At 39.1% G+C, this 26,509-nt stretch overlaps 1 protein-coding gene across 1 annotated transcript in view; it reads right to left on the bottom strand.

Moving 5' to 3' along the window:
* MCCC2 (methylcrotonoyl-CoA carboxylase 2) overlaps positions 1,151 to 26,509 on the bottom strand; it is a 32,655-nt gene continuing 7,296 nt past the window's right edge. Inside the window, exons 6-17 of the mRNA XM_021380630.1 lie at positions 23,235 to 23,347; positions 19,396 to 19,509; positions 13,879 to 13,943; positions 12,734 to 12,833; positions 11,498 to 11,593; positions 10,628 to 10,700; positions 10,365 to 10,441; positions 8,949 to 9,015; positions 8,519 to 8,675; positions 7,639 to 7,753; positions 6,234 to 6,319; positions 1,151 to 1,594 (exon numbers count right to left, since the gene is read on the bottom strand). Of these exons, the coding sequence (XP_021236305.1) occupies positions 1,477 to 1,594; positions 6,234 to 6,319; positions 7,639 to 7,753; positions 8,519 to 8,675; positions 8,949 to 9,015; positions 10,365 to 10,441; positions 10,628 to 10,700; positions 11,498 to 11,593; positions 12,734 to 12,833; positions 13,879 to 13,943; positions 19,396 to 19,509; positions 23,235 to 23,347 (1,181 nt within the window). The 3' untranslated portion in view covers positions 1,151 to 1,476. The remainder of the gene's footprint in view (positions 1,595 to 6,233; positions 6,320 to 7,638; positions 7,754 to 8,518; positions 8,676 to 8,948; positions 9,016 to 10,364; positions 10,442 to 10,627; positions 10,701 to 11,497; positions 11,594 to 12,733; positions 12,834 to 13,878; positions 13,944 to 19,395; positions 19,510 to 23,234; positions 23,348 to 26,509) is intronic.

Genomic DNA, 26,509 nt, shown 5'->3' with positions numbered 1-26,509 from the left:
GCACCAAGCAGCCAGAATTCAAGCAGCATTTGGCCGATGCTCTCAGACACAGGGTTTGGATTTTGGGTGGTCCTGTTTGGAGCCAGGAGTTGGGACTCCATGGTCCTTGTGGGTCTTTTCCAACTCAGGATATTTTGCCAGTCAAATATTGAGGGTGACAAAGCACTGGAACAGGCTGCCCTGAGAGGTTGTGCCGTCTCCTTCTCTGATTCAAGACCTGCCAGGATACTTTCCTGCATGACCTACTGCAGAGAACCTCCTTTTCCAGGAGGTTGGACCAGATCATTTCCAGAAGTCCTTCCAAACCCTACAATTCTGTGATCCTGTGACTTCCATCCATGCACTTTTAAACTATTTTGGAATTTGACTGTCAGTCAAAAGTATTTCTGCCATTTAGCAGTTAATTGGTATCTAGGCACCTGTAGGACCAAGCTAGATAAAACTACCTTTTGAGACCCAGATAGCACTGTATTTGCCTTCTTATTCTAGGCACAATGAAAGTCAAGCATTTAGCTTCTGCAAGGTATGGCATTTCTAAAAGGAACACATGAAATAGCAGGCACTGAATTCTCTGGAAATATTACATTGCAACAAACTACACTAAATAACTAAGCTTTAACAAAGCACTCCAGCATCTTATCCCCAAAGTCACTGGGATTCAGGCAAGTGCTCTGTCTGGGTCAAGCATTGACCCATTTGGGGAGCCTGCTGCGTCTCTCAAAACTGGAATTTGCCTGGAGGATCACATCACTGTGTTAAGATGCTGAAAGACCTCAGCAGCCAACCCTCATCTTCAGAAGTGTTCTCAGCAACCCGCAGCTCACACAGATGTGGCACACTCTCTCCAGCTCCTACAGAAAAATGTTACACATCCATCAGAGTCCCTCCTTGCTTTGACTTCAGGGTATCCTACAGAGAAGAATGTTTTCTGGATCAAAGCCAGAGAAAGGGCAAAATGTCAACAGCTGCGTGAAATCTATAATTTCATGCTGTGCTGAACTCCCTGGCTACTGCACTTCTATTTTGCCAAATTTGTTTACTAGAAAATGTGGATTTTACTTTCGGTTGTTGGACTGCAAGAACATTTTGCATTTGTAGGAGACAGAGAAAGAAGAAAGTATACAAAATGAAGGAGCTGATACGCAGAAAATATGCAGCATATTTTGGAGATTTATTTGTGTAAGGGATGAATGATTCCTCATCAAACATTTTAACTCAGTGCTAGAAGTTGCAGTTTCTTCATGAACAGAGCAATGCGGTGTTCTACAAGCACTGTGACTGACTGGTCTCAAATCAGTATCCTGTATAATGATTACTCAGTGAAAATATGTAATTAAGACTTCTCCATCAAGAACAACATAAGGCTTCGTATAAGGCTTTATTAAACCAGTTTAAAACACTTCAATGTTGTAGTAACTTCACTCTCCAGGCCCTGTTAAAATATACAGAGGTAATTCCAACTAGCATACATCCAGATTACATCCTGAAAACCCCAAATTCTGTCTTCTTTGTAGGTGCATTTAGTGCTGCGCTGATACTGAGGCCCAACACCAGTCTAGTATCAGCTGGATCAATAATTCCATCATCCCACAGCCTAGGAAAAAGACAAACAAACGAGAACAATTAAAAGAAATTAACATACACAGCAGGTATATTTTCAAGCACGCAAAACTGAAAACAGTTATAGTAAATAGCAGGGAACAGAGCCAAATTATACATGAAGTCATGGAGTTTGTTCACTTTACTAGGAATGGAGTAGACTGGTGTGTACTGTTTTGTGAAATTTGTTGACTAGAAGAAAGCAGAAACTTAGGGCAGCATGGAAAACAACCTCTTCTCAAGAAACTATCTTCCTCTATTAGGAATGGTAGTATTTTAAGGACTATGTCACATCATTATGTATATTATTCATCTTAATCCAGCTGCCAGATAAGCTTAATGTGTTTATACTTTTACCATTAGAAGAGACAGCTTAATTTTAAGTACCTCCAGTATCTGCTGTATTTACTTTTCCAATGTCCATTTCTAAACAAGAGTAAGCTAACACCCTCCTTTTACAGCTCTGAAGACAATTAAATTATGAATGCACACTGTTTCAAAATCTCCAGGCCAACACCAGATTTCTCAGTCTCCAAATTCACATGCACTTGGAAACAATCTCCTTGGCACTATCTGAAAATCAAAAGTTCTTGCTGCATCCGTTCTCCAATCAGCTCCATCCTACCCCCCAAAAAAACCATGCCAAGACCCCCAGCAGGCCACAAAACTGTAAACACTGTACAACTACTACCTCCTGAGCAAGACATTCGCATAAGACACCACACTGGTCACTGCAACTGAAGCCTTCCTTAAAAGTGCAAGCGTTTTAACCAGGGTTTGCAAAACACAGGTGCAGTACTTCCGTCAGGGCAGTGATGCTCCTCCTTTATCCCATCTTTCCTTGACGAGATTTATTTTCCATCTTTTCTGCACGTACTGCAGTGCCGTCACGTCTCCTGTTTTATTCTCTGTCTTTGGAAGAAGTGCTCCACTACCATTGTTTTAGAACTACAGGAAAGGGTCACGAAAAGGAAGCTAACACTGTCTTTTCATGATAGAAAGCACAATCATCCCTTTCTAACTGAATTTTCCAGTTGCAAATTACCTGCTGTTTGAATATTAACTGAAAAAAAATCTGATTAAAAAGAAAACATTATAATGTGGACCTTCCTCTCAAAAATAAAAGCCTGCTCTGGAGAGAAAGAGGAGAAGAAGATGTCTCCAAGTACACGCTGATGATCTTGAGGCACCACCAGACACTACGGACAGCTTTCCATCTCTGCCATGTTTTGCCAGGCAGAGGAGCCTCCTACCCTAAATGGGGCACAAGGGCATCGCTGAAGTGCAGTTTTTAATGAACACTCGCAGTGAGCTTTTTGTTTACAAAGAAGACTGAAACTAAATGAAGTAATTCATACTTCTTCACGAGCGCTTAATAAATCCGCTGAGGGCTGGGGAGGGCAGAGATGAGCTGAATGAAAAAGAATCACCGCCTTCATGTGGTATACTTCCACGCTGCAACTTCCTAGTGACTACCGCTGTAATAAACACCCCAAACATCAGGCGCATCTTAAAATGGCAGATTTGTTTTTTTGTAGCAACACAATTAACTTATATCCACAAACAGACGGGTTCTGCGCTGCATACAAGTCAAGCCACTTTCGGATGGTTACCCCCTGGCTTCTGCTTCTCTTTGTTTAAACAAAACTACATTCTCTGTGGGGATGAAACATTAATAATTGAACTATCTATTAAAACCCCACTGCTAGAACATGAGTCACATCTACACTCATAAAACATTCATAACAGAAACACTGCGAGTAGAAGAAATGAACAGCCCCTACAAGTGAAATGCTCACGTAATTTGTTATGGTGCAAACAGCTGAAACTCCTTTTAGAAACCTGTAAGTAGATTAATATAGCTCATTAAAAATGGTGCCGCCTAATGACTTCTGTTAATTAACACTGCTCAGTGTGAAAGGTTCTAATCAAATAATTGATTGAAGTTTGATTAGAAAATACTACGGGGAACAGAATTGACATTCCGTGCACATAACAATCTGGTATTTATAAGAAAAAATACATATGAAGGGTAAACAAGGAAATTTGTCTGTATCTTAAGATCATTAAGACATTTTTCTTTCCTCTTATTATTAATGCTCAAAGCTTGAGTCAGAGCCTAATGAAGTCAAGTGGAAGGGCCGCATCAATCTCAGTGGACATCAGAGGTGAGATAAAGTCCCCATAAATTAGCAGTATGAGCGAGCTTCCAGACTGTCTGCATCCAAGCAGCAGAAGAAAGCAGGCTTTATTTCCATTTACCTTTCTTTCCTCTCTCTAATGAAAAGCTGTTTGTTGGAGCTTTCTCCAACAAAAACTTTAGTCTTTTTGGTGGAGGGATCTAGTTGTGTCTGTCAAAACAAAGGCTGTCTAGATCCAGTTTCAAATACACACACTGACACGCGGCTGACAGTTCACTGTTGTGGGTTTTTTTTTTTTTTAACCATGCTTGGGATCCCTTTAGAGCAAAGGGAACAGGTTACCCTTCTCTGATCTACAACAAATGCTTGCTCAATAAGCAGCTACTCATGTTGGCTGACAACAGGTTGACTCCATGGTGCAAAATCCCTTCCTTGTGTACATTACTTGCCACAGGGAATGCTTTCCTACCTCCAATCTTTGTTCCTAGTTGGGCAGTCTACTCCACAGTTTAAAAAAAACATACGTGTGAATGGTCTGAAATCTTTCTTTGGAATTAGAAATACAAGAAGAAGGCACACGCAAAGTAGCACCCATAGGAAGTCATGAAATGGAGGCAGAAAACCAATAGATCCAATTATCTCTACCAGACAGCAGAGAGCATTTAAAAGCTCCTATGCAATGTCCATGTACACCTACATGGACAGACAGAGAGAAACCAACCTGGACTGCCCTGACCTGGGTCAATCACTCACCACTCTCACAAGTGCCCAGTGACAAGAGGCATTTCACTTTACTTGCTTTTAGACAGATCAGTCTCAGAGGATTGTCAGCTCTGACATTTGACTTCACAGCTCAGTTGGGTTTATCAGCCTGAGTACAGCATCAGCATCACAAGAATTTGACTAAATGCAATCAGATCAAAGCTAGTTCTCAGCTTCCAGCTAGTGCACATACATTGGCCCTCCAAGCTACAGGCAGTGGTATGTAACAATCCTGCTTTTCTAAGTGAAGGACATGTCTCCTACTGCTAAGAGTATTTCCTAATGCCTAGCAAAGTTAGGTTATTTACTGAGGTGCCTACGGATTTGCAGCCCAGCTTTACAAAACAGCCAGACGTATGGGGAACAACCTGGTAAAACCTGGTCTATAGGGAGCTGGAAGCTGGTATTAAATATTCAAGTTTCATACCTAAATTATTACTTTTTTAAAACCTAGCCTTATTCACGCAACTGAATTTATTGCTGAAAATCATGACAATGCTCTGTAGCTTTTTGGGAGGGGACGAGATTTTGTTTCATCATTATACTGGATATAATGGATGCTACATGAATCCAATTATTCTCAATCATGAGTACAAAGAGACTATGACTGTGTCTTCAGTGAACATATTAAAAAGAGAAAATATAAGAAAACGGAGATCTTTCATTTCCTCCTTCATGGTAGGGATTCATTTTAAATACAGACAGATTGACTCATTGTTTTTAATGTTATTATTTCAGTGGAAAATTCTTTTCCTTAAATCCAATTATAAAAGATGACAATACGTGTTTCCATTTTTCCTTTTTGCCCCAGGGAATAGCACAATGTTTTGTGGCAGAGGTACGAGGCTTCATCTTTAAAGGGTACTAACAGAGATACCTGGGGGAGATCCTAAAAAAATAATTATTATTTAAATCATTAAAAAGACTGGGAAAAAAACCAAAACACTATGTCACTAGGAAGTTCATGTCAATAAAGAATTAGGATTTCACATAGCTATCCTCACTGATTGTATGCAAAAAACCCAATAAACTGCAACTTAGTACCAGTGGGAGGTTGCACTTAAGTCCAGGATGCCGCTCTATTTCACCAGTTTAACTGGTTCCAGAGCATCTACAATATTCCAGAAAACTGAGCACCAAATGCTGCAAAGGACTACCATAATAGTTTTGGATGACTTCTCAGCAAACATGCACCCATCAGCTAATGCCCTACCTGAATTCCCATCACCTACATGACCAAGATCTGCAAATGGCTTCAGGTATTCCTGAAACTTCTTTTTTTTTTTAAATCATTGACTTCTTCCACATGCAGCCCCACTTTCTCCTGACAAACACGCAGTCCTTCTGAAGTACACTTCAATGGACATTAAAAGGTGACTGACACTGAAGTGGAGAGAATGAGATAAAATTTGTCCAGAACAAAATACACTGAATATAAATTATTTGCTTCAGAAGACTGGTTACAGAATATCTCCCTACCACATAATTACTTGCAGAACCAGCGTAGTAATTCCTGCAAGTGCTTGCCTTCTTCTGAAATAGAATGCACTACAAAGTCTCAGAGACGAGACAAAACATTTACTTGACGCTTGTAGTGTTGCACTCCTGCACATCAAACTAAACATTTGATCCAGAGTGCTGTGTTTACCTGTCCTTCAACACCAAGACTTAAGAGTTATTATGATGTCCTCTGAATATAATCAGGTTTTGGAAAAGTCATTTTCTTGTTACCGTGCACTGGAATAATAAGGGTTTCCTTCCTCTTCAAATCTCTTAATGATCGGCTCCTTCAAGGCTTCTTCATCTGCCTTAGATAACTGTAACAAAACAGGCAAATCACCAAGCACAGAAAAAACATTCTTTAGCATTTTCTTACAGAATGACAGCAGAGCTTTATATGCAGCATCTAACAAGAAGAAATTGCCGAAGTAACTGCTCCAAAGTTTTTCCACCTTTTTGCTTACAGTTGCCGATTTAGCATACTTGGTTGTGGAATTACTTTTTGAAACTGGGATGAATGAGAAAAAGAAAATAAATACATAGGCAAAAAGTCATTTCACCACGTTTATCTGTCAAATTTATCAGCAAATAAGTGAGATTAATAGACTTAAATAAGTGGGAGAGTAACTGAGGATTAGCGTCAGAAAAATTACTAAAGCTACTTTATTGAATAAATCTTGTTCTGACTTGCATTTGGCAAGATCTTTCATAAAGGAAACCTGTGCTATTCTAGTACTATGTTTCTCTATAATCCAGAGGGGTCACCACCGTAATTCAGAGAACTTTCAAGTCTCCCCATAACTACGATGTTCGCAGACTGCCTGTATGTCATCCCATCAATCTCAGCGACTTGAAAAGCTGAGACAGACAGAGATAAGGATGAAAATGTTTTATCCAAAGAAAGACAAAATAAGGAGCAGAAATGAAGAACTCCAGAGGTAAGGAGTACATTACTGCTTCTCTATTCTCAGTAACTACTCTTGGTAAGAAAAGCAATTCTACGACACTGCAGTACAATCACTTTTTATGGAACCAAACCATAATGTAAACACAAGCCAGGTAATTAAAAAATCACAGCAGAGAAGACTGTATGGAGAAACTAGAAAATATTACTGAACAAAACAGCACTAATTATTAGCTACAGTTATTAAGTAAGTCAAAATCTTTTTCAAACATCCCCATGCTTCTGCTATTTTAAGTCTCATTATTCTCAGTCATTGAATAATGTGAAGATCAGATTTCTATAGAACTGCCTACTTCAAAATTAAATGGAAAGATGCTTTATTCTCACATGTTCCTCATGCTCCCAATTGGGTGTAAGGGAGTGGGTGTCCCCTGCTGCTAATTTTGGGCGGACAAATAATTGTATGCAAAAAAAAAAATCCCCGTAAGATGATGATATAAGAAATACTTATCTTTTTCATCAAAGACAAGAAATGTCATGAATGACCTTCACATTCAGAAGACGTAAATGACATTTCAGAAATGTTTCATTGTTGTCGATGTCCTCCGTGGCATTAGGAGAACCATAGCTCACCTGGTATCTCGCCCTGTAACACGCTTTCCAGGTATGTAATGCCAGCACCTCCAGTGAAGAAGTAAAGGATAATGACAGTACCACAAATGAACGATTTACCTGTTTTCCCTCTCTTGCTTTTTGGTCCTTAGCTATTGTAGCTAGCACAGTTGCAGCCTGTTCCCCTCCCATCACCGATATGCGAGCATTTGGCCACATATAAAGGAACCTTGGACTGAAAAAATGTGTTGAGTATTAAAATAAGACACTGCATAGTTTCACGGTAAAGAATTATCACTCAGATGTGTTTTATGTATAACAGTCTTACAATCTATTGTTTTTTAAGGAATCCAAATTAACGTATTAAATGCTTGCAGCATTATGTTTCAAAATACAGAAATTCAGCTCACTCCTACATTCAAGCACCTTAGAAATTTCTTGTTCATCTTAGAATTCCCTAGGAATTTTTCATGGAAAAGTATCACTAACAACGTCAGTAGCATCAGGGACCTTGAAAAGCAATTATAAAAAACTTTAATGAGTCATGTCCAATAAGCAATAAATAAATAAATCTTTACAGCTTCTGCAAATACTGCTCATAAAAACCAGACTTGTTAAAGTGAATGAAGATTTAATTTGTTTTTTAATTCAAGCCAGTTCTCTTCAGATGTATGCAAAATAGAGGACCAGCCCATACTAACTAGCAATTGTTTAGGACTGCCAATTTCCTCCTCCTCCTCCCCCCCACCTCCAACTATAATGGCAGAAAAGCATGTCAGCATGCTTATACGTTGGAAAATCTCCTGCTGCCTTAATTTATGTTAATCATGAGTCTAACAACCATACAAAGATGCAAAGGTGGATATTTACTTAGTAAATAGGCTAAGTGGCTTTGTTTTCCAGTACAACTTCTGCAAGAATTAAAGTAGCTTTGCAGCATAGCACTTTCAAGTTACAGTATCTTATTTTTATTCCTGCTATAATTTGAAGTAACACTTACCTGTACGCTCTTCCACACATCCCGTAGTTTCCAGCACCGTAAGAGCCACCAATAATGACAGTTATTTTAGGTACACTGGCACAAGCTACAGCGGTTACCATCTTTGCACCATCTTTTGCTATCCCTCCAGCTTCATATTCTCTACCAACCATAAAACCTAATGAGTTACATGATGAAAAAGAGACTCAGTATGAACTCTGTACTGTCATATGCAGTGCAGTTCATAACATGCATGATGAAGCACTTCAAAAAAAAAAACCAAAACAAATCACCAACATGACAAGGCCTTCATCCGCTGCAGACAGGCTGGGCTGATTCTAGAAGAGGCTATACATGTAGATAGGCATAAAAGACGATGCCTAGAAGCTAGAGCCTCCACAGTTAACAGCAAAGCCTACAGCGTACTGAAACTTCATAACACTGAGCTTACCTGTAATATTCTGCAAAAACACAATGGGAATATTTCTCTGGCAACACAACTGGATGAAATGTGTACCCTGTGGGGGGTGAAAAAAAAAAAAAGAGATGGTAAGCCTTTAAGTGTCAGATCAGTGAGGTCATCACCACCAGCACTTTGAAGTCTGTGGCAGAGTAAGTTCCATGGACTTCATACACAGAAATCCTCAGAAGCATCTGTGTCATGAAGCGCTGGCCTACTTCTGTGCCATCCAAAGTCAGCTACAAAACATACATTCAACTCTAGCAAAAGAAAATGCTAAAAATACAGGGTCCAAAGGTAAAGGAGAAATAATATCCTTAAGAAGCATTATTGCTCGTACTGAAAAGATTGATTATTTGGCCAAAACATAGTTAAACTGAAGACAGCTTTACAGTATGGCACTGAGTTATATAACGCTGTACATGGAAAATGGGCAGCCTGTCAGAAAATACAATTTCCAGCATGAAAGAAAATTATTCTACAGAATTGAGGGGACAAAAAGGGAAAAAAAAAAAAACCTGTGCAGGGACTGAGAAAAACTCATAACTTCTTCAACCAGCAAAATTCAGAAAAAGAACACACACGCAAAAAGAGGAAAATCATGAAGTGCAGTCTATAGCTAGCTTTTTCAGAGAAACACTCAAAAAAATACAGTGATGATCATGGGAAGAAGAAACATCCTAGAACTTTTACCATACTTCAAATATAAGTTTATAGCAGCAATATCGTGGACAAAGTGAAACAAGTAAAATGTGACCACTGCCTCCTTAGATTACTGATACATCAGCAGAAGTCAGAAACCAAGGAAGATTCCTTTCATTTTTTCAACTGGTAGGAAAAACATTGCTCCTCAAAATCATTACAGAAATACTGTGAATGTCAGAAATACTGAAAGTCATTTTCAGCTTGTGAAACAACTGTGCTGAAACAAACACAGCTGAAAACAATGTCACAGTGCAGTGCTCAAAATACTCTCGAGTACATGAAGCTCAGTTTGAACAGTCATGGTTGTCAGGTGAAGTTCATAGCACGTGCAAGACGGGGAGGTGATCTGAGAGACAGCACACCTTCACCAAGGGGAGAACACGCCGAACCCATTGGGTGGCCTACGATGGAGGGATAACACTGGTGGAAAAAGGTAGGGCAGCTGATGTTGTCTACCTGGACTTATGCAAGGCCTTTGACATGGTGCCGCACCACTTTTTTATTTCTAAACTGGAGAAATACGGATTTGAAGGCTGGACTATTCTACAATTCTAGAAAATAAGGTCAATTATTTTTATTGTATCAAGCTATTTCTTGTTTACTTGAGAAGCCTGCAGCCTGTTCACTTTCATTATTTAAAGAAGTTCCTCACACATTCACCAGAAATTTTGCTTTTCAATGGCTAAGAAGCTCTTTATTTACCTTTTTTGCTGACTCTGAGAAGAGAACTCCATTGTTTCCAATAATTCCTACTAGATAACCAAATATTCTTGCAAATCCTGGTGAAGAGAGGTAAATATGCAAATTTCCATTTGTTTTACAGTAACACATAAAGATAACACTTTCTCTTGACAACTGGAACAGCTATTCTTTTGTGGAAAAAAGATATTTCCATTGAGCAATCCAAACAAGACAAATCCAACTATAAAATCAACGAATACATAGAATAATTACATTTTTTATACCTGTGATTAAAGTATCTCCATACAAGGCTTTGAATTCATCAAATTTACTTCCATCTACAATTCTAGCAATAACCTTAAAAAAAAAAACAAACAGAAAAAGAAAATTAAATCCCTAACCCTTCACAGTTTTATTTTTGTTTTTAGAAAGAAAGAACATACCAACATCTGTCTTAAAATAAGTGCTTTCCATTAAGAGATCATCAAGCAGCCCACTATGTAAGCAGTGGCTAAGGCAGGCTAAGTCCATTTATTTTTGAAGTGTGATTTATTCACACATTCATAAAAAATGGAATATCAAGATTAAGAATACTGTAATTAAACAGTAAAATTATGTAAGCAGAACTTTTCTGATTACTTCAATTTCAAGGGAAAACTGGTACAGAGGCTGTGATCTCTGAAGGTATCCTGGAAAATAATTACACTAGATCTGTGCTAGAATACAACAGACTCCATAAGCACTAAATTGTTTGGGGTGTTTATACTCCATCGATCTTTAAATGTCTGATCTTTATTTTTCTCCAGGCTAATAGAAAAAGAAAGCTATCATACCACTTGGCAAGTCTATAGAATGTTTGACCAGAAGTTCACTGTTTCCTGGCAGCCTTTTCAGAGTACTATCAATCACTATTCTTTGCTCATCCTTCTTAACATTAGGACAAGATAGCATTGCATTTTCAATGTCATTGCCATTGTAATAGATCTGTCAGACAAGAACATCCAGAAAAAGGTTAAAAGATTCTGTAATATTTAAATATATACTATATGCTCCAAATCAGATTTCTGCAAACTACAATGTTATATTCCTTTTATTTCCAAGAAAACTGAGTGCATGCATGTATGGGCACGCAGACCTTCCATTTACATTCTTACCTCTTTGACATCAAAGTTTCTTTTTAGCTGGTCACCAACTATTCCATATATTTCATCAGCAGGAAATAAAGGTTCTTCTGATGGTTCTATAGACACCTATTGCAATTTAACAAAACAATTTCCACAATTAAGGGCATCATTTGTCCACATTATGATTTAAGTTAGTTTGACAGCTGCTTTGAATCCCGTCTTCATCAACCATATCAAAACATCCGTGGCTTGTTTTCATTTTGCAAAAAAATCAAGTTTCTTAAACAGAAGAATAATGCTTTCTCGCTTACTGAAACAAAGGTGAGGACCTTTGTTTCTGCTCCTGCCTACACCTCTGCATGTGCTTCATATTACTACTTCTTCCACGTCATCAAAAATAATGAGCAAAGAGGAAGGAACAGGTTGCCCAGAGATGTGGTGGATGCCCTGTCCCTGGAGACTTTCAAGGCCAGGCTGGATCAGGCCCTGGGCAACCTGATCAAGCTGTGCATGTCCCTGTTCATTGCAGGGGAGCTGGACTAGATGGCCTTTAAAGGTCCCTTCCAACTTTGAGGATTCTATGACTGAGATGCCTTATATCCTATTAGATGCCTTATATCCCTATTAGACAGCTAGTATTCTGAAAAGCAAACGACGACTTCACTAAGTATAACGTTGTGTACTCCTTCAGCTGCTGAGATTTCATCTTCAATTCACCCTCTTACACTTCCCTCCAGGTAGGTTAAGACAGTACCTCCACTATATGATATTTGCCCTGTTTTCTAAAATGAATTTTGAAATCAATACATTACAAAGCCTAAGGTACCAAAATGACACGATGCAGCTCCACCCTTTCAGTCCTGTATCTTTCGTTAATAACCACACAGAATATGTGTTCTAAGAGATATTTTAGCAGGTATCTAATTTTAAGTCCATGGGAACTACCACGTGGATTTAAAATTAAATTGGGCACGTGACAAGACTGAACTCATCCTAAACTGGGATTCTGCAATTCTGAAGTGCTGTTGCTCTTATAGTGTGTGTTTCAGCGTTGCATGTAATCCCAGTGATTTTGATGGGAATAATGCAGTAGGAATGTAATTACAGAGTGAAGTATTACACAAAACATTAAAGATAAGAACCATAAATTCCATTTACACAGCATCTGAAGGCAGAAACAAAGAATGTATTGTATGGACTAGGGGAAGAAAAGCATTCCTACTTTAAAAAATGCAGTGTTTTTAGAAGAATGCACTATATACTCACATCAACTTTCTTTTGGAGATTTAAACTTCTTACAGTTTTCCTTGCCAGATGAAGTGCATGACTGTCATCCAAAGCATAATGATCTGTTACACCAGAATGTCTGTATTTAAATAAAAATAAGAATATGAAGACTTTTAAGGAGTCAGTAAATCAAAATAAGAGGTTTTTTTTTAAAAAACTTTCAAGGCTGTATATTTAAAATATATATACTACATCACAGCTCCACATGTTATCTCATTAAATTATATTCCAAATAAAGCTCGTACTTTTGGACCTTTCTTTTAAATAGTACATTAATGTTGTCAGACAAGACACAAAATACCAATGCTAGCAAGCCAAAAATCCAAATGACAATATAAAGAACGGCAAACGTTGTTCAAACTGAAAATAATTTTAGCTTATAAAGTAAAACATATACTTACAAAAAAATAGTACAAACTGATCTTTAAAGTGACTCTTCAGTCATTTCAATAAATTGAAATAAAAATTAAGGATTTCTTGTATAGAAATATATATACATATTTTAATGTCTCTTCCCATTTTAGAACCAGAAATTACACAGGAGTCTTTGCTTTGATAATCATCAAATGGATTTGGTTGGAAGAGACTTTAAAGCTCACCCCTCTGCCACGGGCTGGTTGCTAGCCACCAGACTGGGCTGTGGACACCCCACCCAACCTGGCCCTGAACACCTCCAGGCACAGAGCATCTCTGGGCCATCTCTGCCACTGCCTTGCTGCCCTCCCTTCGAAGAAATGCAGGCAGTCTTGATTTCATTTGTAGTAATTTCTGATTGAGATATAATCTGCAAAAATACACTAACCTTCTCAAAAATTATTATTCTAAAAGCATTCAGCATAAAAGACTGTAGAAAAGTCCACTATTTTCTGCACGATGCTCCCATATGATAGACTCCAAGTGTTTTAAAGTCATGAATGAAGGAAACAAGTTTATATTCAGAACAATATAAAGTAACATCTACTCTAATGAAATTATTCATCCCTATCTGATAATTACACAGAAAATCATAAACTTTTAAGATCTAAATACAGTTTTAAAATCTATACAATTAAAAATATAGATAAACACTGTACTAAAGTCTAAAGAATGTTAAGAGTCAACTCTGGGAGAATATTTCTTCTAACCTGCAATGAAGATCTGCCCCACCAAGTTCCTCTGCTGACACCTCTTCACCTGTTGCTGCTTTAACCTACAGCAAGAAAAGGAAAATAACACTTGCCTTGCAGTAATATTTATACAGGCCTAGTTACAGCAATATAATCACACTCTGTAAAATGTTTCTTCATTAGTATTTCTTCAGCTACTGTTCTTCACGGCATTTCAAATGTGACAACACAGAGTTCTGTCAAAATAACTTATTTTTACTGGTTTGGTGTCTGCATGATTTATATATAGTTTTTATTGAGAAAGATTTTCCATTTACTCTGCTCTTTGCCGCTGTATCTATTTTTAGCATGGACATACCTACACATTAACAAACATCCATTTTCACAAAATGTTTTTTTTTTAGCAGATAACAAGGAAGTAATTTAAAATGTGATGCTTTCCTGCCTTGTTTCAAAGAGAAAAATAATGCCTCAGCTGAAACTTTGCATTCTGATTCTGTTTCTTTTCTCAGTGCAAACTTTTATTCTGTAATTCTGGTTACTTATTTTAACACTAATCATAAACCAATTACTATTAGCTTTCATGTTCTCGATCTTCCATTACAAACACAGCAAATTAGTGAGAATCACTTTCTAAAAAGAATGCAATAATGGCATGAAACTGTTTGGATCAATTATGGTGTCTCTGTAAAAATATCTGGAATGCATGAACTAAACCAAACCATAGACATGACAGAAAAATTTGACCATGAACGTATTCCTCCTTAGAATAAAGTATCATTTACTGCATTAAAAAAAAAAACAACACACACAAAAAAACCCTCTTGACGCATTTCCACTGAAATACGTTTCCCTCAAGCTCTGCTGTACTCCTTTTGAAAAGGATTCCTCACAAGCAAGTGAAACCATTATTCATCACCCACACAGAGCACGAAGGCAGCAAAAGACAGAGAAAACTATCATCACTTCCAAACTGGGTATCAGTTTACAAGATTCATGACCACGTACAGATGGGATTTCAGCATCTCCAGGGATGAAGATTCTAAAATCTCTCCAGGCAACTTGGTCCAGTGCATGACCACCCAACCCTCACAGTAAAAGTGGTTTATTATATCCAAAAGGAATTTTCTGTATTTCCTGTATTTGTGTCCACAGCCTCTGGACATATCATTTCTCCAAAGAGAAGTTTGACTCCATCACCCTTACCTCCCCCCACCAGCTACTCACATACATGGAGAGATTTCCTGAGTCTTCATAAGACTGAAAAGTCTTCGCTCTCACCCCCTCCTCATATCATGTTATCAGTCCCTTCACTGAATCCAATTCAGTAAGACCATGACCTCCTTGCACTGGGGAGCTCAGAGCCGGACCCAGTACCCAAAGTGTGTCTTATGTGTGCTGAGTAGAGGGGAAGAACTACCACTCCTGACTTGCTGTAAACACCTTCCCCAGCGCAGTTCAGGATATTGCCAGTCGCTTTGCAGCAAGGGAACAACGCTGGCTCATGTTTAACTTCATTGCCCACTGTGACACACACAGCGTTTTCTGACATACTTTCCCAACTGGTTAATCCCCAGACTCTTCTGGTACGTTGTTGTTATTCCTTCAAAGAAAGCATTTCCCTGGTATTGAACCAAGAGGAATTCAAGAGGCTGTTGTCAGCCCTTTGTCCAGCTGGTCAGGGTCCCACTGAATAGCACACCCATCTGCATTATCCATCAGTCTTCCCAGTTTTATAGTTATTGCAGACTTGCTGGGTCCACAGAATCACCAATGTTGGAAAAGACCTCCAAGATCATCTAGTCAGCTTAGTAAAGAGAGCCATCTGGTCGGTCAGGCTCAATTTCCCTATTGCAAATCCTCCGTGACTACTCCCAGTCACTTCTTGTCCCTAATTATTCTGCTCCTTCCCTAGTTCTGTGCTGAGGCCATTCAGCCAGCAGTCACCTGAATCCCCCTTCTGGCCCTTTCGGAAGGCAAGCGATATGTTTGCCTCCATTCATTCTCAGAAACCTCCTTCATCACCAAGATGACCAAACGTTACCATGCAATAACATCAACCTGCTTGCTCAGCACTCATGGGGACATCTCATCAGACCCCACAGACCTTCACACATCGAAGCTATTCCCATGTTCCCTAGCTTGATCCTCCTACACAAAGAGGAAGTCTCCTCTATTTCAGACTTTCCCACTGGCCTCAAGGACTTGGGATTCCTGCACACAGATCCAACTGGTAAAGACTGAGGTGAAGATAGCACTGAGTGTCTCAGTCTCCTCCATGTTTGTTGTCACCAGTTTCATTATCCTATTCAGCAACAGGCTCACATCTTCTCTTGCCTTTCTTTTACTGTTGCTGTACCTACAGAACCCAGTCTTCTTGCCCTTCATGCATCCTGCCAGATTAACCACCAAGTGGGCTTTGCCTTTCCTAAACCCATCCTAACCCAGGGCCCATGAAGAAAAGTGTGACTCTTGGCTAAGTAAGTCCTTGTCTTCATTAGCTAGAAATAGAATGTCACTAGGAAATAAAGACTAGCCACTTTTGAAGGGAATATATTCCACTTATAAATCAGGGAAGTTATTAGCTAATAAATACATATTTCAAAAAAAATAATAGTATGTAATAAAAAGACAGCCCAGATTTTAATATAGATAGATAAATTTATCTAAGCAAAAGCTAAGAGCAAAATAAGAGCAAAAGCTAAGAATTTGTAAAGCAAATTTACAATATAACTACGACCACCTCCTACTCTTGAATACAAAAGCACATTATGAGAAGGAAAATGAGCAAAACTGTGACAAAATTTTACAACAGGATACCAGAGATCAGATGGAATGGAATTTCCAAGTTCTCTGTCAGACTGTATCTTCAGACTACATGTTCCACAGAGGTTTGCCATTCATAGAGAATTTCACAAACAGTAATTTTAATGAACTTTTACAAAGTTAGTACTATTTAACTCTGATACTGCAGATACAGCCTCCACTTGTTTTCAGATTTTCTAAGAAACCCCTATGTGAAACTAACAGGAGAAACGCAAACAAACTTTATAAAAAAAAATCACATTTCTGGAAACAGATAATGCTGCTGTGTAGAACAGGTCCCAACAGAAAAATATACAGGAATTTTGCACTTTTCCCTTTTCTCCAGACTTCCCATCACCACTGGGAAGAGAATGCAGAAAGCAACAAACTTTCCCTGAGGAACAAAGGATCAGAAATTTTTGATGGGATGGAGATGCCTATCAGTCAATACAGCACCTAAGCTACAAAGCTGTATTTCTGGCAAAGATATCGATTCCATAACTTGGGGGGAGTGCAGAGGAACGGCCCTGTGACACTGCTACTATTGTGACACTCCTCTTCTTACTACCAAGGTCTATCTGCTCATGAAGTCCCTACTACTCACCTTTCTAAAAAGAACACTGAGAAAACTTTAGACTTTGGACTGTACCTGCAATTTTTTATTCTTTTTTTAAAAAGCATGGACATTCCAAGACTGATTACACCTAGCATCAAGAGTCTCCTTTTGTTTCCTTAGGACGTTTTGTTTAAGGCAAGTGAGCAGCAAAGTCAAATCTAATTGACATTTTGGGGAACAGAGCCTACACACTAACAGCTACAATATCTGCAACAACATGAAGCAGATGTTTCTATGGGACTCTAAAGTAATTTTGATGCTTACAGTAAGACAAGTAAAATATTTTCAGTGAGAATATGAAAACCTCTGCCAACCACAAAAACTGACAGCTGGTGATATTAAAGTTTGATCTATACGCACAAAGATAAAGATCGTTCCATCCGCAGGATGCTGAAGAACAAATTAAATGGGAGGACAGTTGTGAAATCTTCCTCTGAAAGTGGTGAAAAGTTTTCTTCCTTTCTGACTACACAGTGTCCTTACAGTCACTGACTTGCCTAGCCAAGTCTTCCTTTTGGGGCCTGACTCAGGTTGGCATTTCAGCTGCCTAACCTGACAAAAGCCTCCTGCACAGCTTCTAAGGGGGTCACTCCGAAAGTAATGCCTCCTCCTGGAAACTACAACAGATGCAAAGAGCACAGTAACACTATTTGATAGAGCAAATTCTCAGCTGCAAAATTCTATTTTTCAACACAGTCACTATCGCTAGCTGATTCACACAGATGAGCTGATCGAGACACTCTTCATTTTCTGGTATGACAGCTGTGCCACCCAGAACGTGGCCTGTCTTTCACGTCACTGTCACCACTGCTAAAACGCACAGCCTACCACCCCCTCTCTGTGCTCACATCCACTGCTCCATCTCCATAAACGTTCACCAAATGTCGATGAAATGTCAAAGGATGTCATCTTTTCCACATGGAATAATTCAGTTCCACACCTTTGCTTTATCCACACTTCCATGTCAGATGCCATTTGGTCAGTCTGCCCCTCTGCTGCCATTTGTCACATGGCAACAACATGTAACAGAATACTGGCAGGAAGGTTCGACCTCTACTGCCATACCACCAACATGCACCTCTGATGTTATGGGCCAGCAGAATGCAAGGGCTGCTCCAAAAGCAATGCCTCCTACTTTATTTTAAGAGCAAAGCTATACAAGGAAACACTAAATGACATCGCAACGTAAGTTCTTCAAGCTATTAAGGAAATTAACACAATCTTGTCTAAGGAAATGATAAAAAAAGATTATGGAAGTAGTTGTTTTCCTATAGTTTACGGGACCTGCTACGTTTTTTCCCAGTATCTTCAGCGGTGGGAGGAAGTGAATTCCATCAGACTTCCCCCAATTTGTTACTACAGAACTGAGTGGAGCAGTATCTTAGTAACAGCAGATAGGCTGTAATGAAATGATTTCTCATTTCAGGCCTGCTCAGGTTGGAAGGACTTTGAGAGACATTTGATTTGCACCTGGCTTCAAAAGAAACACCACTAATAGCTTCCGAGTCACTATCACCAAAACAGAGCAAACGTGCTGCTAAGGACCAAATTGTTCAATGAGACAATATTCTTGACTATTTCAAAGAAGTAAGCTTATCCAGTCATCTTACGTGTAGACTAGAAAAACTGGGCTGGGTGCTGTCTTATCTATTTGTTTCCTTAGGAACGATTTCCTTACTAAGAAAGTAAAGTAATGATGACAAACTCCATCATTAGTGCACCTCCTTTGTGTCTAAACTGACATAAATTGTAGCACGCTAGTCCATCTTCTGAAGTTCTCTGACCTAGACTGTTCAATATAATACACATAATTTATATTTTTTATTTCAAGTCAAACCTAGAACGTACATTTTTACCATTAACAATGCACACAGCAACCTAAAGTAGTATTATAAGATCACCTTAGCAAAGTCTTATCTATACATACACATATTGCTGTGACAGATATAAAAGTTTTAACTTAGAATATAAGGATTCAGATATATTTAAAAAATGCAAAAATGTCCTACAGAGGATCTGGAAACATCTCACCAAAATAGGGCTGAACAGTTGTACAGTGCAGTCAGCAGTGCAAATTTTCTGAGCTATGTCACCAAAAACCTCCCTACACTTACCAGTGGTGGCCCTCCCAAGAATATTGTTCCCTGTTTGCCAACAATAATGCTTTCATCAGCCATTGCAGGTACGTATGCTCCTCCCGCTGTACAGGATCCCATCACTACTGCTATCTATTAGGAAAACAAAAAACATGAGTTAATAACTGCTCAACCCTTAAACGAGAAAATGTGTGCACATAACTACTATTACATATTGTATTGATTTTAGTATCAGTTCTTGGACAACCCTGTAAGATGACTTTTGCTTGGCAGGACAAACACAATATTTCAGCTTTGCTTCAACAACAACAACAAAAACAACAGGGCATCTCTCTAGTTTTCAACAGTCTTCAACATTTCACCTTTAGACCTCCCCGCATGAAAATTCATATATGAAGGACTTTAAGCTACACATACAAAATATTTGAAGAAGCTTACATTCTACCACGGAATTCGTCTTGGCCAATAAACTGGAACAGGGTGAAATCTGGAAACTGTTCCTGATATGCACACTTAAGTCAGGGAATCAGCTGCTTATCAGTATAATTTCAACACTACTAGCAGCCTTTGAAGAAGACTCCTCACATCTACTATTACATGACTTCAGTTCTTCAGTGCATCAATGCTGACCAACAGATGCCACATTAGTTCTGCTCCTTCAAGGTGTGTTGTTTAACTCATTATTTGCTTTAGCATGAATAATATTTGCACCACTCTTATGTGTAATTTTGAGGTCAACCAGTACCCACCTTCCACCAGTAGTATTCTGGTGGTATTTAAAAATAAAAAAAGTGGACTTGATCTCATACATAATAAACACTGCAGCAGCAAACAATCTTGAAAGTGAAGTTACTCTTCACTTTCTGAAGCTCTTCAGATGAGTTCCTCCCAAAAATCAAAGATATTTTCAAAACAGCTTGTATCGCAAAAAAAAGGAAATGCTCATAGTGAAAAGACATTAAGAAAATAATTCTCTAATTGAGTGCTTCCTTCCACAACCACAAAAAAAATAAGAAATAAAGCACAAAAAATATTGTTTTGTGGTAATCTTGTTTGGATATGTTTCTGAAATGATGTCAAACAGTGTTCTGTGTTAAAATGGTAACTCAAAATTTGCTATTAAACGCCACACAAAAATAAAATATCCAAGTCACATTACCTACACCTAATGCAGAAGTAAATTAAACTCGTTAACCTGCAATCACTAAATCAAACACCTACAGCAGACAGTTTTCAGTTCCTTAACCTATATTCAGAACCACACAGTTAATTTGCAATTGTGGATTTAATAAATATCTCCAGGTTGATATAAACATAATGTAAGCCTCGAGAAATGGGAGTAATTTGGGGAAAATTTCATCTGATTTTTTACCCAAGGTTTGTGTTTTTTTCCTCCTCTCAGGATTTTCTTCTCTCATGCTCACGCTGAAAAACATAGGTGCATGTAAAATTTAATTCAGGTCTTACTTTCTCTAACACATTTATGGGTTTATCCATGTGCTGCAGAATTAAAATCAATCTGTTAAAAAGCACAGCCTCAAACTTTCCACCCAACGTGCTATCTTCTGACTTCATCCTCAGAGTTAATGCACTGGAAATTACCTAAAAAAGCAATAAACATCAGCAGTTCTGCTCCCTCGGTGTATCCATGCCACATGAGTATGAGAGAGCACAACAAGTGGCTAATGCGAAGCTAATCACCGCATTCTGATTCACAGCTGTACAGACATCAGAGCAATTTAAAGCTGCAGTAGGAGTACAATAAATTAGTCACAGTTAAAAGTGGAGGGAGAAATTAAAAGCAGCACAGGCAACTGGGAAAAAAAATAACCAAACAAAAAAGCAATTACTGTATGGTCAAAATTGAGATGGGCTGATGAGTGAATTGACAAAACAGACTTTCAGCCAGACAGCTAGGAGTAACAGCTGATAAAAACAATATCCAAACTCCCTTTTCAGAAGAATTAACACGAGTGGAAATCACAGGCAGTGCTATTTCCTAATTAATACTACTTCCTAATGATGCATCCTCTCAGATAGGGAAGATGATTCCAGCTACCACAATCTGTTAGCACAGAATCAATAGCAGATTTACAAAGGTTAATAGTGCTCTTCTGAAATGAAACAAATGATACAAACAACTCTCAAACAAAACACATTCATTACATATTTTAAATGAAGGAATAACCTCAGAAACAACTTTTCCGTCCCCAGCCCTCTATGTTAAGAAAGTAAAATTTTCATTAGTGTCATTTCAAGAAAATTACTTTTATCCCTGTCATACCAAACAGAAATGTAAGTGTATCATTAAAAGGCAAACCCTTCCAACACTTGATTTTGATTAAGGTCACTGTAGGTCTACAGAGCTACTCTAATGAAGCACTACAAAAACGCATTCAGGACTTCACAAATGCATGAACGTTGTTTCAAGGTATATCAAAAAACAGCATCACGACTGAAGGGACAGGACTTTCTAGCAAGGTCCTGCATAACCTCACTAATTTCAGCCTTGCTAGTTGGGTTTACAAATTCATCTTCCATGCAACATCTAAAAGCTGCTATTCCCATACCAGATAACGATTGGAGTCTGTAGCAAAAAAAAAGAATTTACTGAAACTGTTACCTGTTATTCGCCTAATACACAAGGTGAAACTTATCTTAAAAAAACCCTTTCTGTACAACAGCCATGTGACCGCATCCTTTAAGAATAAAGTCAAAGACTTCCTTTGTTCCCTTCATTTCAGAAAATATACAACTCAATCTGATCATAGATTCAGATAAAATAAGCAAGGATGATCAAAAGTATGAAACACACGTATGAGGAACTGCTAAGTAAACCTGAATTCTTCAGCCTGCAAAGGGGGTAAACGACAGAGCTATGTAAGCATGCTAAGAGACTGGGAGCTGACTGACTAAACAGTAACTTCATAGAAAGGAACTGGCTTACTTTGCTGCACATCAGGATAGAAAGTTCCTGTGTCTGGAGGTGGTTATCTTCAAAGACCACAGACTCCTCAGCCCTCCTGGTGGCCTTTCGCAGGTGGCAACTGACAGCTCCCTTGGCAAGACAAAGACTACTCTGCTGAAGTCCTGGGTCTTTATCCTTCTGCTTTGCCCTCTTCTCTTACATCTGGATCTTACACTCTGCACCTTATCTTGCACTCTGCACCGTAAGTGCCATCAGCACTTACATCCTCAAAAAGCTCTGCACTCTTCATGAGTAACAGACCCACTAGAGCACCTCTCCTAGCTGACCACCTGCGTCAAAAAATTGCCCTCAACACATTCCTGAAATATCCATGACACAAAACCATTTCTAAATTCAGGAACTGTGACTAAAAGTCACAATGATTCTGTGCATCATTAGTACATTAGAAAATGACTTCACTGTCAGAGCAGCTTTATCATACAGCAATCCATATATAAAAAGGATATACAAATACGCACATACCACTCTTAGCAAAAAGTATGCCTCATTTACTAGCCATCAACAAATTGGTCCTCACTCTTCTAGCAATGATGCAGAATAATCAACTGTTTCAAGAGATTTTCTACTGCTTCCTCACACAAACCTACTTACCATACTGTCAAGTTCTCTTTGCTCCCACTCCAAGATAGGAGCAGGTAGGTCATGCAATCAACATTAAGGCCAAGAAAGAAGACAGCCTTTTCAAAATGATGACTTTTTGTGGGTAGTTAATGTGTTTACAGTGCCTCTAATCCGCAGACTGGGCCATCAGGTCAGCACAACTCTGTGCTGTCTAAAATAAAGCACTGGTATAAACCTTGAAACCAGACAAAAGCAGCAAGTATAAAAACTAATTAATACACTTCAACCTCAAGTCAAAGCAAATTACCTGTGGAATTCCTTGTGAAGACATGATTGCTTGATTATAGAAAATACGACCGAAATGATCTCGATCCGGAAATACTTCTGCTTGCCGAGGTAAATTTGCTCCTCCAGAATCAACTACAGTAAATGAAAATACATTAACACGTCTTTGAACAGTATTATATACTGAAGTTGGTAGTAAAACATCTGCATGTTATTTAAAATATTCCAGCACATACTAATGCTGCATGTATTGCCACAAACCTAGGTACGTTACGATACTCTCCTTGAAAGTGCAGCATTAGTAACATCACATATGCAGCTAAGCAACTAACATCCACTCTCCCCAACAACAAAAAGGTTCAGATGTGCTAAGAGATGCAATCCTAATTCCCTACATAAACTTCTGAATTCATCTTAATGCAAAACATTTAAACTAAGAACACTTTCAGCGTACATATTAAAATCTATTTTTCTATTGCAATTCCATCACGAGTTCCAAAGAAGAGAGAAGCTACCACTAAGTGCCTTTGAAATACATAACACAGGCAGTTTCACACACTGATTATCCAGACATACTGAAGACCTTTTACTGTCTTCAGAAGCTTCATTTATATACACCCTTGCCCCATGATGTGCTTCCCAAATTACAGGTCGCTGACTTCAGATATTGTTCCACTCCAGAAACATGAAAACGCATCACAAGACTTTAAAGAACAGAAGATGAGAAAGAAATGCACAGGAATGCCAAGCATCTATCTCTGACAACTCTGGCTTCTGCCAAGTTCTTTTCCCAAGTAACAGTCTGCATGTACGTTCTCATGCAGCACAACCGTAGCCAATAATCTCCCACACTCAGCTTTACTGTGAAGCAGAGTTTTGATTGTTTATTTTGCTCCTGTACAACCACACTCCCAAAGGCAGCATCAACCCTGGCAAAAACACAAACTTCTACCTGGTCACTAGTGCCAATGTAGTGTACTAGGCAATCCTTGAACACAAAAGAAAATGCCCAAACCAGCGACTGACTCTCTCAGTGAATAAAAGGCACCAAGTGTCCACATCAGGAAATGAACATCTACATGGAGATCACTGAGGGAAACAAAAAAATCAAATGGCATGGAAATTACATAGTCAAAGTGCTGGCTGAATACAGAGAACTCCCACTTGATATCAGAGTTGAAATGAATTGACACAAACCCAGGTACAGAAATTGAGGTCACTCAAATCTGGTGAGTTCCTTGACAGGCAGTATGTATACAATGACTATACAACTCGAAGTTGAAATACAAAAATTGATTTCACAGAATCATAGAATAGTTTGGGTTGGAAGGGACCTTTAAAAGCATCTAGTTCCAACTGCCCTGCATGGGGGTGTTGTGACCAAATTGCAAGTCCTGGCAATTGGTCTTACTGAAGCTCATATAATTGCCCTCAGCCTAGTTATCCAGTCTATCCAGAACCTTCTGCAGGGCCTTCCTACCCTCAGGCAGACAAGTATTTCCTCCCAGCTTGGTGTCATCTGCAAACCAGGCTTAGAGGTGAGAGTGACTGGCCCTGGATCAAAAAGAAGTTCCCTGGATCTTCTTTTTGTCCCTTCTTGAAAATGGGGGTTATATTCCCCCTTTTCCAGCCAGTGGGAACTTCACTAGACTGCCATGACCTTTTAAATATGATGGAAAGTGGCTTGGCAACTTCATCCACCAGTTCCCTTGGAACCCACGGATGAATCTCGTTGGGTCCCAAAGACTTGTGCACCTTCATCTTCTTTAGATGGTCTTGAACCTCATCTCCACTTACAGCAGGCGTATGTTCCTTCTCCAAGTTCTCACCTTTGCCTTCTGCAGCTTGGGTGGTGCGGCTAGAGCCCTTGCTGATTGAGGCAAAAAAATCAATGTGTACCTCAGCTTTCTCTGTATGCCTCATGATGAGTTCTCCAGTTTCCCTCCGGATAGGGTCCACATCTTCCCTGGCCTTCCTCTTATCACCAGTATACCTGTAGAATTTCTTCTTGTTCCCCTTTATGACCCTGGCTAGATTTCATTGTCTGGCTTTTAGCTTTCCTAACCTGGTCCCTGGCTGCTCAGACAGCTTCTTTGTAGATCACCCAGGTAACCTGCTCCTGTTTCCACTCCCTATAGAATTTTGCTTTGCCCTTAAGTAAGTCCAGGAGCTCCCTGCTGATCCACAGAGGTCTCCTGGCATGCTACCTGCCTTCCTTTTTCTCAGGATGCACTGCTTCTGGCTTGGAGGAGATGGTCCTTGAATACTGACCAGCTTTCTAAGGCCCCTCTTTCCTCCAGGGCTTTATCACACGTCACCCTGCCAGGCAGTTCCCCGAAGAGGAAAAAGCCTGTTCTCCTGAAGTCCAGAGCAGCAAGCTTGCTGTGCACTCTCTCTGATGCCCTAAGGATCTTGAACTCCACAATTTCATGTCACTGCAGACAAGGCTGCCCTTGAGCTTCACGTTACTCACCAGCCCCTCCTCACTGGTGAGGACAACGTCCAGCATAGCACCTTTTCTTGTGGGCTCCTGTACCACTTGAAAGAGGAAGTTACCATCAATGCATTCCTGGAACCTTTTTGATTTCTGGTGCCCTGCTGACGTATCCTTCCAACAGATATCTGTTTCCAACACATTCTTCAAAGGCAAACCTATGTCCCATAGCTTCTTATTCCACGAGATCTTAAAATGGCAGCATGACAGAGTTTTGGCCACTGACACGTTCACTAAAAGGTAAGAGCTGTCTGGACACACAGAATTTGCTAGTGCGTCAGACTAAAAAAGAAATCACAGTTGTCTTGCAAACAATAAAGCTAAATTTCTTACAGCTTTCATAACTGACACCCTCAAACAGTAATTACAGCCCTCCTCTTTACTCTAAAACACCTTCCACTGCAATATGACAATCCTACAAAACCTCCATCCGTGCTGTCCCCCCATTCACTCCACCAATACTTTCAGGTTCACAATTCTCCTAATTCTTTACATGCTGTTACTGGCCAGGACCTACCTATCTTTATGCTATTTTGTTAAGTGTCCTAATGCCTTTGAGCTTAGTAGAATAGAGGACTAAACCATCCCATTTTTTTTAATGGGGACAATACAAAAATAATTATTCTCTAATGGTGCCTTACAATACACAAAATCAACTGGCATACACACTCTATGAAATTTCTCACAGTAAAATTTGGCTGAAGTTAGCTAATGGATTCAAAAGTTATGAAGACTGGGATTTGAAAATGAAAGGCATTCAGCATTGTACAAAATTCATACAAATGGTATTTCTATAAAACCAG

This window comes from Numida meleagris, chromosome Z, assembly GCF_002078875.1.
Source record: "Numida meleagris isolate 19003 breed g44 Domestic line chromosome Z, NumMel1.0, whole genome shotgun sequence".
Taxonomy (NCBI): domain Eukaryota; kingdom Metazoa; phylum Chordata; class Aves; order Galliformes; family Numididae; genus Numida; species Numida meleagris.
Note: the sequence above shows the minus strand (reverse complement) of the source record. Positions and strands in the feature narration are given on the sequence as shown.